This window comes from Anser anser, assembly GCF_964211835.1.
Source record: "Anser anser genome assembly, contig: HAP1_SCAFFOLD_127, whole genome shotgun sequence".
In the NCBI taxonomy this organism is placed as follows: domain Eukaryota; kingdom Metazoa; phylum Chordata; class Aves; order Anseriformes; family Anatidae; genus Anser; species Anser anser.
Genome location: NW_028153864.1, coordinates 251329 through 264026, shown reverse-complemented (window position 1 = coordinate 264026; position 12698 = coordinate 251329). Strand labels below are relative to the sequence as shown.

Below are 12698 nucleotides of genomic sequence, written 5' to 3'. Positions count from 1 at the left end.
GTTCATCGGAGAGCTTAGCACCTGGCAATTTATTTTTTTTTCAAGAATGATATTCCCCTTTTCTAAGTTAAATTTTAAAGTCATAGAATTTGTAATGAAAATAAAGAATTCTAGGCACTCCGAAATAATTCCTATATAATTAATTTCTACATAGTATATTTAATGATGTGATCGTTTTATTGGCTTAATGTGACTGATCAATAGTAATTAGATAAAATTTCATAATGACATTCACTGACTTCCAGAAAGGTAAATAAGTTTGTTTCATGCAATTTTAATATATTTTATGTATTTAATTATTTTCAAAATGAGATGATTGAGTCTTTTTACAAGGTGGTTTCCAAGTGGACACACGGTTGTATACGTTCTTCTCCTTGTAGGTGAAACAAAGAAGATGGTCACGCTGCCCATTATAGATGATCCAGAGCCAGAGGATGATGAAAGTATTGAAATCAGCCTGGTCCATACTGAAGGAGGGAGTCGAATTTTGCCCAGTTTTGACACTGTCACAGTGATTATTCTGGCAAGTGACAATGTGGCAGGAATTATAAGCTTCCATACAGCCTCAAGATCTGTTATTGGTTGTGAAGGTGTGTTCTTTGTGTTGACCACGCTCAAATTTTAATGCCAGTTTCCATCTTTGTGCTTTCAGTTGATAATGACTCACAATGATTGTGTTTCACTGTTCAGAGAACACCAGCAAGAAGTGAATATCCACATACCTGACATGTACTTTGAACTCTTGCAAGCATTCATAGAATCACAGAATGCTTAAGGTTGGAAGGGGCCTCTGGAGGTCATCTGGTCCTTTCCCCCTCAAGCAGGGCCACCTAGAGCAGGTTGCTCAGGACCATGTCCAGGCTTTTGAGTATCTCCAAGGAGGGAGACCCCACAATCTCTCTGGGCAACCTGTGCCAGTGCTCCCACACAGCACAAAAGTGCTGTCTGATATTCAGAGGGAACCTCTTGTGCTCCAGTTTGTGCCCGCTGCCTCTTGTCCTGTCCCTGGGCACCACTGACACGAGCCTGGCTCTGTCCTGTTCCACCCTCCCTTCAGGTATTGAAGGACACTGATGAGATCCCCCTGAGCCTCCCCTTCTCCAGGCTGAGCAGTCTCAGCTCTCACAGCCTCTCTTCCCTTCCCTTGATCACCTCGGTGTCCCTCTGTTGGAGTCTTCCCAGTACGTTTAGGTCTGTCTTGCACTGGGGAGCCCAGAGCTGGACCCAGTGCTCCAGGTGCAGCCTCACCAGTGCAGAGTAGAGGGGAAGGATAGCTCTCTCAGCCTGCTAGGGATACTTGGCCTAATTCAGCCCAGAATGCCATCAGCCTTCTTAGTAACAAGGCATGTTGCTGGCTCCTGCCCAGTGCAGTGTCCAGCAGGACCCCAAGCCCTTTCTGTCAAGCTGCTCTCCATCAGGGTGCACGCCCTGGTGCCTGGGGCTGCTCCCCGCCAGGGGCAGGACTCTGCCCTTCTCTTTGTTGGCCTGCACGAGGCTCCTGCCAGCCCACTTCATGACTGCCAACATACACACACCTAATAGTCATAAGCAAATCAGATCTATCAGCGACTTACAAAGAATTTAAAATATTCTAGAAAACATTCCTGCAGAAACACTAGGGTAACATCTTCCCTTTGTCTGTCCCATGAACCTGATGTTTTTTTATGGCAGATGATTTGGGAAGTAGCAATTATAAGAGAAAGCAAACATTTGAGAAAGAACAATAATAATTTGGTATGTACTAAACATTTCTACTATTGTTTTAAAGAATACACGGCATGTTTCATCTACAGTTTGATGCAGTTTTGCATAGGATGATAATAGTACTGGTGGTGATTGCTTTAGGTGGCCTTTGATGGAATCTCAGTGTATTGCAGTATCACGTTTCTCTGATGTTTGAACTGATGGGCAGGGAAAGTTCACAAAACAGGAACTTGTCCCCTAATGTGTGCACTACATTTTCTGTTTGAAGAAAAATGGCTTTCTCAACCAAAGGTTTTTTGTTTTGTTTTCCCAACATGAAAGGGCATCATAACCTTTGGTTTTTTATCTAGGTATGGTTTGTGTTAATTCTGTGCCAAGCCAGATGTGATATGATTAGCTAAGAAGAGCTGTTAATGAGCACAAGGAATTAATACAAACTGTCTCAGTCCCAAAGTCCCTGAATACTTTCAACTGGTTAAATGTTATTCATAGCATGCTACCAAATGCTGGCTGCTTGAAACTGAAGTACTTGGCTATAGTTCTATTATTATATATAGTTATTATTATATTATTTTTCCAGGTTGTGAAAAGAAATAGTTCATTGCCTTCCAGCCAGAAACAAAACAAGTGAACTAAGTGTCTTTGATTAAAAAAAAAAGAGAGAGAAAAAGGGAGAAATAGAGAAAGAGCAAAAGAGCTAAGGCATTTAGATTATTTTAGTTTGTCAAAATATTTTTTTCATTCGAAAGCAAAATTTACCAGACATAAATCCAAATATCATTACTTTTACAGTTATTGTGTTATTGAAAATTTTCTGTTAAGTGAATACATTTTGTTTTCACAATGTGCATGTTATTTTTTACCTTATTGAGGATAAGTGTAGTATTTTTTTATTGGACAGGGGTCTGCGACAGTTGTGTAACTGTATTACAAGAAAATGCACTGCAGTAGCTTAAAGTAATGAGGAAGAGGAGAGCGGCTGATGCTCCCTTCTTCACAGCGATAAATACCCACCTCTTTGTTTCTCTATGTAAGAGATGCATCACTTATTAAGTCACAATGTAGAAATGTAAAAGTATGGATAAGGATTAAATATTAAAAAAAATATTGAATTTAGCCTAATAACACTTTCAATCTTCAGAAATCAATTAGTGTTCATATTAGCATTTCTTCTGGATAGGAATACCAAAAAAATCTTGGTAAAGCTGGTAGGAAACATGGATCAGTAAATAACTACTTGGAATCTGTAATAATGACTTCAAGTTTCTTCTCAGTGTTTGGATTATAGTGGAACAGCTTTCTATATCATAAAGCATTTTTCCCAGTCTTCAATGAAAATTCATTATAACTTATAGAGATATATTGAAATAAGCTTTGCCTTATTTGTGTGTGTGTGTGTTTTCCCAATGGTACTAAACCATTGAAACCACTTTTCTTTTAAATCTTTATTTCTTTGTAATGGATATGCAAAATTCTCAAATAGAACATAGTGGATTGCAGTGCAGTGTTAAACACTGTAATGATTTAGCCTCAGAGGAACCTGTAAATTGGGAGTCTACCATCCAGATATTTGACTGTAGAAGTGGAATCCTTGTGATATCAATAAATTTTGAATTCCTTAATTTTCTTAGAAGCAACATGGACCAACTTAAGCCAAAGATGTCGACATCAATGTCGACATCAATGTTGACATCTCTGAGACTTAACTGAAGTTTGAAATGTTGGGGCTGAATAGCACATTTATGTATTTGAAAATGGGTGTATACAGTTTTTGTATTACTTCTTTACAATATTAAATTTTATTTAAGTATATTAAGGGCTCTTGAAGTTAAGAATTCCTTTCTCTTTCATTGGTAGCCAATATACATGCATATCTCTGACTCTTCCTTACAAAAAATAAATGTAACTAGAAAATTTTCAGATTTTTCTTGCCAGTTTTAGCTGTACAATGCTGTACAATTCTGTAAGGTAATACAGTAGAATAGCAAGACAGCATCCTAAGTTGCTGCTCTCTAAATTGCATAATCAAAGGGACTAGTTGGGCAGCATAATGTTATTATAACATTATCTTATGTTTTGTTAATTCTTCAATAAGCAAAAGAAATCTCATGTATTGTTTTCAAAAATCTCAGAATTGTAGATTTCTGCATATTTCATGTCTCTGAAAGCCAATGCAGGACAAAATGTGCTGTTGAACTTAAATTCTGTGGACCTGAAAAATGCATATGAAATATGAATGCCATGTACCTACCTATTATAAATAACCATCTGTCCTCTATTGTGAATGTTTTGCAAAATATTGCCTACTGATCTATTCCATGTTGATATAACATGCTAATTTCACATGTCCACATTTAAAATATTTAATGGAAATTTTGTGAAAAACTTGTGAATATAAAACAATTTCCACATTTTACAAAGCCTACTAAGAGGTCTACTCTTTTTAATTAAAGTGCCTTTGGGGTTAAATGTTATAAATGTGCAAAATACCATAGTATTTGCTTCCTTTATATGCACATTGTCCAGCAATACTGATTACCTCTGAGATTATAAGAAATTATTAACATTTTCTGAATGTTTTGTTTTCTAACAGTGACCATATTTGTAAGTTCGAACTCACATAAATGGAACTTACAGATAATTATAAGCATTTTTTTCTGCATGCATTGAATAAAGTCACAAGACAGTGCAAATGTTCAGATAATGTGTATTCTTTCCAGGGAACTGTTGTAGAAAACTACTATTATTGTTGGTACATACAGTAGTTACTGTTTTGTACAGTTTACAGACTTGTATTGCTCTAATGTTTGCGCATGTTTTCATGAACATTCCCTTTCTAAGTTATTCATCTATACCAAGTTCCCTCATATGTTCATAATTATTTCCAAGTGTGAACTAAAAACAGAAAAAAAAAAACTAGAAGAGTTTAAGTTTAGGTTTTTCTTTTCAGCATTAAAAGTGAATGTGGTATATAACTACTGTGAAATTCAAACTGACAAAAATAGCAATATCTTTCAGGAAAAATACTTTAACTGTGTGATGCATGTTTTTGACCTCTCATTTTTATAACCAACATGTAGAAGAGGAGACCCTGAAACACTGCATCTTGTCCTTTATTCCTAGGAGAACAATTACAATTCCACATCGTAAGAACTCCTCCAGGACTGGGAAATGTTACTGTTGAGTGGAAGATAGTAGGACATAATGTAAAACAAAATTTTGCAAACTATTCTGGAATACTTTTTTTTCCTGAGGTAAGTCCATAAACAGTGATGTTGGCTACAGGAAAATAGTGTGATTAGAACTGATCTGAGAAAAAGTGTGCCTTTTCAACAGTCCTTCTTTCTTGGTTTGATTATTTAATTTCTCACTTTTTGACTTACAAACTGGAGGGAGCTTACAATTCTTGATACTTAACTCTTCTTAAAGAAATTGTTCAAAATACTTGTCATTATGATATCACTTGTGTTTTATAAAATAATGGCTAATCAATTTACCCTTAAAACAAATAGGGGACGTTGAATACAACAGTGTATGTTGATCTGCTGGATGACCATATTCCTGAAGAAAAAGAAGAATACCAAGTCATCCTATACAACATCAAAACAGAAGGTAATGCAGAACTATAGCCAGCTACATCTTAAAAATACCATTTAATAATATAATATTTTTAATTTTATTATTTCATTTTGGAGGTATAGGACTGAGCAAACTGCAGCTGGTGCAAAGTACGCAAAGTTCATTAACATTTTATTGAAATAGGCTTGGTCCTTATGTATGTATATATAAATCCCACCGTGTCTCCACAAATACACTTAAATGGTTTTCAATCCTGATTTAACTCTGCCTATTTAATTCAATGGTTGTTTCTTCCCTTAATCTTAATGCAAACTGAGTTTACTAATATGTCATGGATAGAGTTGCCATGAAACATGCAGATATTTTTATCTTTTTAAACAATCTTGTCAAGCTGCAGACTTACTGATCTGTCCCTGAATTCAAGGTGGTCAGAATATTTTATTCTTGCCATTAAAATTATAGTGAGAAAAGAAGCCTTAAACTGCATCCGTTCTGAAATACCTTTTTTCAAACTGAAATTAATGTCCAAACACCAAACTAACTTGACATGGATTGTGTTGCTGCGAGGTGCCTTATCAACTTCCGAGAGTCACTGTGGCCCAACGGGATGAGCAAAATTATTCATCAAAGCAATAGTTGGAAAACATATCAGTTTATTGATGTAATGATTGTGAAGTGGAATATAGTTTTAAGCTTTTGGAGGTACTTCCTGGGAAAATGGTTTATTTCCTTTTAAAATATAGGGAAGTTGATATTTGGCACTGGCCTGTTAAGTTTTCTTATTTTTTAATACATTTTTGTGACTTTGTACTTGGTATGCATAAAATTTCTGTTTCTATTTGTTATAGAATGTAAGTATATATATGTGTGTAGGTCCCACACCATCCACATACTTCAGTGAGCTTTGGTTTCGTGGTATTTGCATGGCTACTGAACGTTATTTAAATGTAATATTAACAATAATGTAAGACAAAAATATTAGTTGCATAACACTTCATTCACTGCAGTCCACTGATTCTCTTGCAGGAGTTTCTTCTACAGGTGCTGCTGTTTTGGATAGTCAAGGATATGAAGCTGTTCTAACAGTAGAAGCTAGTGATGAACCACATGGAATTTTGAATTTTGCTTCCACATCCAGGGTGGTTTTAATCCCAGAAGAAAACAAAACAATTCAGCTTTTTATTAACAGAGAATTTGGATCTCTAGGTCTGTATAACAACTCCAAGAGAAAGGAAGTTTTGTTTTGCTTATCATTAGGCAAATAAAAGCCATGATAATGAAAGTTTGGAAAAATCTTTGTTACAGTTGGTATTTTTTTCAGAACTTCTAAGCTTCTTTCTGCAGACTTGGAAACTAAATATTACTTATTACTAGAGTCATAATCCTCATTAATACAGCAAGGGATCTGAAAGCTGTAACAATCAGGTGGCTATTAAGGTTACCATATTTTTGTCTAATGAGTCTGTCTCAAAGCATTAGTCTCTTCAGAAAAAATAAAAAACATGAGAAAAGTGACATGTACACACATCCCACATATTTTTTCTCTGAATTTCAGGAAGTCAGCACCTTAGGAATGTCACATGGAAAAAGTTGTGTCCAGACCATTGAATTCAATTTATGTCTCCTCTGACAATTTCTGATTCCTCTTTGAATCAATTTATCCATTAACATCCTTTAAACTATATAGTATTCAATTCTACAATACAATAGTGTGCTTCATGAAAAAAAAAAATGAATCTTGTGTTTGTTGCCTGAAAATAGCAACTTATGTTGTGAGAAAACATGTATAATAATTTCCTATTTGCCTTTTTGGACTATATTTACACCTCGGTGATAATCTGGCTGTTTCTTTTGCCATACTTGTTTTGAAATGAAGTAACATTTACAGTGCTTTTCAAGATCTGGAGACACCAGAGAGTTTTAGAGACATTTTAATGACACTATTTTTCCATTTATTTTTTAATACCAGTCCATACTCTAGTGTACTCTTTGAACACTATTCAGTAAACTAATGTTTTAAGATAATTGTTCATAGTAAGTGCAAGATCTCTCACTGAATTAAAATAAGCATCGTTACTTATTTATTAATTAGGACTCTTTTATCTCTTACATTTTATTTCATATAGAGCAGCTTTTAATTTCATCTATCATTTTATTTCAGGTTCATACTCCTTATGTTTGCCACTTGACTTACCCTACCAGATTAGCGAGAGGTGGCTTTATTCTCAAAACTATAATGTATAACTTTTCTGCTTGGTAATATTTATCCGTGTGTCCCCTAATTTTGTTCTCTATTGAAGTTTGTCAATCTACCCAGGAAAGTATCTAGATTTATTAATCTGTGTTTCCCAGCACTGTCTTTAGAGCCTTTCTTAGATATCTGTCATTCCCAAAAAGTGTCCTTGTTGCAAAAACTCATATTAATGGTACATGAGATGTCCCAGTTAGTCTTTCAGCAATTTCATATTTATGGTCCACAGAACTTCAAATTTCTGGATGCATTTGGACCCAATGATTTTTGAGTCCTATGCAGACAGACAAGTCAGCAAAGGTCAAATTGAAGGCATATTGATAACGGTAACAAAGGTACACTAGCTCCAATGTACTTTGGATAACTCTTTTAATCCTTCTGTTTTGCAGTTAGTCTTTTTATTTTGTGGATGAGAATTTGATCTCTTGTCTTTATCCATTCCAGTGAACATTATATAAGAACTGAAAAACAATTTTTTTTTTCTTTTTTTTTTTCTCCTCACAAATTAAACAGGTACTATCAATGTTACTTATGCCACAGTTACAGGATTGCTCACTGTAAGTAATCAGACAGAAGAGACTGTGGCTGAACCAGGAGCTGATTATGTACCTGCTTCTGGCTCACTGATTTTAGAAGAAGGAGAAACATCAGTTGCCATAAATATTACTATTCTAGAGGTAACCTCTAAACCCTTTAATTCTGTACTTTTCTGTATGATTTCAAAAGGGTAATATTTTGGGAACTAAAGCTTGCAGCCATTATTTGAAGCCCTGTGTTATATTTCACTGTCATTTAGAAAGATGGTTTCAATCTTAATATTAAAATCACAAGGGATCAAATAGTCACAGAAAGCAGCTCTACCTCTGTCTAAAGGTAATAAAGTTGTCTCATTAAAACTTTACCAACTATCTAGTAGTATTTAGAACAGTGTGCTTCATGGCTGGCTACAGGCTCATACTTTTTCATTGCTGGAGATACATGCCTCTAAAATCGGTCAGTAATTTATTTGCAAGAATAGTTTAGCGTCACCACAGGATCTTTTTCATGATATATAATGTCTTACTTAATTCTTCCACGATAATCAGTTTCAGACCCAATAAAATTATTTCAGGAAAACAGAAAAATGAATTCTAGTGTCACAGTAATATTAGAGACTTGTTGTGTGATCCTTTTTGGTGACTTCTGTGGAAGTTTCTTAAAGGACAATGAGAAGAGGATGTACTGTATTTGTGTTTTGCAGGATGATATACCAGAGGTGCAAGAATTCTTCTTGGTTAATTTAACTTCAGTGGAACTCATCATGAACCATTCAACGTCATCCCCACCTAAGCTAGGTAAAAACATCTTATAGCAAATTATTTTTACTTTTCCTTTTTAATGGTTTATATTATATTACCTTGGGAGATTACCATTATTCCTCTTACTTACCAACTATGCTGAGATGAGACATGGTTATTTAGAAGAAACATCATAGAATATGAAATAGATTTATTATTACACTTAATCTCTTGCTTTTTAAACTCTGGGAAAATTTAAATTAATTTTCGTAGAGGAGTTAGTAATTATCAGTTGGAAAGGACAATTATTTGAAAAGTTTATTGGTGATTTTTTCATCTGATTTTCATTTACAAACTACAAAATGGAAAAAAAAAAGTAAAAAAAAAACTTTATGTGGCTACTCTGCTCACTCTTTTAAAAAAGTCTGTTTTTATTCTTTTATCACTTTTAGGAAACATATTTTATGGTTTTCCTACTCTTGCAATGATCTTTATTATTTGCTTAGTCTGCTTCTCATTTTGCTTCTTCAGAATTCAGTAGAATAGTAGTCATTAGCTTTAAGAACTGTTGGATTATCCTGTGGTACTAAAGACTAGTTATATAATGTCAGACATCTTCTTTGACTCTTTTCCCTTTTCTTTGCATGCTTATAGAAGTGACTGAGTTAATTCGTTACAGATTGAAAGGTAACTTGCAAGACTCATTGCTGATTTGTGAATAGTTGAGTCTAAAATATGAAAGGAGTAGCATATAAGAATGAAAGATTCATCCAAACTAAACAGTGTTGTATAGTCTCACTTTCTCTTTGGCTGTCTCCTTGAACCATGACCATTTAACACTGATGTGACACTGCATTGGGTCAGCTTTACTTACAATGAGAAAATAATAGTTTTAAGTCATAAGGAAAAAATGTGTTCACATAACATGTCAGTGAATTCTTCTGGTAGAAGAAATAGCCTGACTCAAATACGTGTGTCCGCGTGTGTGTCTGTGAGCAAACTCTTACAGATCCTGGGTGAACAGATCTGACTTCAGGGTGACATGAGAAAATGCAGGAGTGAAGCAGAAATGTCTCTAATTGCCATTACTCCCTCAGGATTTGTAAACCTCAGTAACACTTCTGTTGTCTGTGTAGAGCTATTGCTCATCGTCATCTCTACCTCATAGTGACAGGCTTAGATTCATGGCAATAATCTTCTACTTTTGTTCAGTTTTATCTGAATTGATGGAAAAATGTATATGGATCTAAACATAATATACTTATGGCAGACTCGGTGAAGTCAATTTGGTTTTAGAAAGTAAGTTGAAGTTTATAAAAAGTAAACAAGTAAGTTAAGGTAGTTGTGTGGTGCGGTTGTCTGAAAAACAACAACCTATTTTCTGAGAAGTATTAAGTTTTGACTGTAAAGTTCTGGTCTCTGAAGTTAGTAGACTTTTCTGACATTAACCTATTATTTGGTGTTTTTCACACTGCAGTGTATTCAATTACGATTTCAGGCTAATTGTAAATACCTGTATGTCTTTATGGAGCAGTAGAATATTACAGTATGTGAACACCCCACAAATAAATTAATAGTTGTGTATTTGTAGTGAAATCTGAGGTGTGCCATTAGAATGTATGATGAGGCACTGAAGCACAAATAGAAGATGAAATGCTGAATCATTTATTATTCTTCCTCATTGTCTTTCTCATACTCAGAATGGCAAATGCAAAATATTGAATGTCATTGTAATAAACACTTATAGTGAAGACAAATTAAGATTCCATCGCAAATCTAGACTTTATTATTTTCTAATGTTTTATGTGCTGTTTAACTTTCTACATTTTCCTTAGTCTTTTTTTTTTTTATGCATTATTAAATATTACAGTGCTAATTCAAGACGCATTATTGCACTTCTAGTAGTAAGGACTCTTTCCAGTTATCTTGCCCACTCCCATTTTCTCCTACACATTTTTTGTAAAGACACTGTAATATTAGTACCGATTGAATAAATGCTTCTGTGATTCTTGAAAATCAAGAAAACTGATTTTATTGTTCTTTAATTTTTGTCTTTCTGTTTTGCCTTTTAGATGTGGAAGGTTTAGCTTCTCAAATTGTTATCGATGCTAATGATGGTGTAAGAGGAGTAATTGAATGGGAAGGTACCAAGTAAGTCTCATCTTCCTTGAAGAACTTACTGTGCCAATTAGTGATTGGTGTTGCCCATTTTCTTTCTAAAAGTAAAACTCCTGTTAAAAATAGGGCCATGTCTTTGAGATGGTAAAGTAATCATTCAATTCAGCTGAACTAGAAAGTGGGATTCCCACACTGAAAACAAAAATTCACTATTCATCTAATCAGAATTCTTTTACTTATTACTACTTTCACTGTTGTCCTTTTATATCACCAATTTGCCTAACCTCCCCAGCCTGCATCAACTCTTCCAGCCTCACCATTCATGTAAGCAAAAACCAAAACAAAACAAAACAAAAACCTCGTGTTACTTAATTCAATTTAGATAAGAGAAAAAAGGTAAAAAGGATGCGTTAGAGAACTATAAGGTAGGGAATAATTCAGAGTGAAAATGTAATAAAAATGTACTATCTTTTTCAAAAGAACATAATCAGTGAACATTGAGAATTATTCTTTTTATTTTAGTTTTGAAGTTAGTGAATCTCATGGGAATCTGACAGTAATGGCTTACCGAAACAGAGGATCATATGGCAATGTGTCTGTATTTTTTTATGCCCAAAATTTGGAGGCCCAGCTGGGTTTGGATTTTAATGTAACCTCAAGGGTAAGAAGCAACTCTAAATCTAGTACTTTTTATTCTTTCAGCTTCCGTAAAAGAATATCTTCTTGATTATTCTGCAGAATGATCAGTAGTGATGCTAGATGTTTCAGCTTGTTTCAGTTGCTTTGGTAATCTAAATAGAATGAAATAAAAATATTCTTATTCTTACTATTTATTTCTTTTTTAAAAATATATTTTTTAATATAAAGCAAAATGTAAACTTTCAAACATCGATTTCAAATTTAATTTTGATTAGACATACAAACTTTTTCATAGACTATTTTTGCAACAGGACTTTCAAAATAAATTATTCTTTCTTGTCCTCATTCTGTAATGTGCTGAACCTTTATATTTCTGATTCAATCAGTTTATAAGGAACAGAGAATATGGCTCTTCCTATGCTTTCCCTTCCTTCCTATTTCACAGAATTCTGTTTACCGTAGTCAAAAATTTCTGTGTGATATTAACTGATGTAAGTATTCGGTGCTTTATGTGTTTCAACGCTAGACTCTTTTTTTTGCTGATGGAGAAAGGCATAAATCTGTTGATGTCATGATTTTTGATGATGAGATTCCTGAAGGTGATGAGAAGTTCCAGTTAATTTTAACAAATCCATCTCTGGGGCTGGAATTAGGGGAGAACACAACAGGTAAAACTTAGTTTTAATGTTCCATTTCTTTAGAATTCTGTGGCACACATTTTAATTCCACTTTTCTGAATAATCATATTTCAGAAAGCACCATTGTCCTGCTATGGTGAATCTTTATACTCCTTTGGAAGGTTCTGAAACATCCCTGTGAAATCTGTGCAATTAAAAAGTTTATATGTAAAGCAATGAATCAGAAAGCACGAAGATGAGTTTTTCAATGTGTACTACCTCACTGAACTGAGGTCTTTTTAGAGAGTTCATAATCCTTTTCTAGGAGAGACTATATTCTTCCTGTCTAGAGATCTTCCTAGTTAAAGTGAAATGCCTTCCCATTCTCTTCAGGTAATGTCATGGACACATAAGCATTATATACACACTAAAGGAAGAATGTATTTGTGTTTATGTTATGTATTATGTTACTATATATGTATATTTATATTTTACTATGTTAACCAAAGAATA

At 34.2% G+C, this 12698-nt stretch overlaps 1 protein-coding gene across 1 annotated transcript in view; it reads left to right on the top strand.

The window, feature by feature from the left end:
- The window catches only part of LOC310891293 (adhesion G-protein coupled receptor V1-like), a gene marked incomplete at its 5' end in the record, with an annotated part of 63912 nt that overhangs the window by 24478 nt on the left and 26736 nt on the right, over positions 1 to 12698 (top strand). Inside the window, 10 exons of the mRNA XM_083853554.1 lie at positions 381 to 590; positions 4828 to 4958; positions 5217 to 5316; positions 6310 to 6489; positions 8048 to 8211; positions 8775 to 8868; positions 9466 to 9498; positions 10884 to 10962; positions 11452 to 11590; positions 12095 to 12236. Of these exons, the coding sequence (XP_083709680.1) occupies positions 381 to 590; positions 4828 to 4958; positions 5217 to 5316; positions 6310 to 6489; positions 8048 to 8211; positions 8775 to 8868; positions 9466 to 9498; positions 10884 to 10962; positions 11452 to 11590; positions 12095 to 12236 (1272 nt within the window). The remainder of the gene's footprint in view (positions 1 to 380; positions 591 to 4827; positions 4959 to 5216; positions 5317 to 6309; positions 6490 to 8047; positions 8212 to 8774; positions 8869 to 9465; positions 9499 to 10883; positions 10963 to 11451; positions 11591 to 12094; positions 12237 to 12698) is intronic.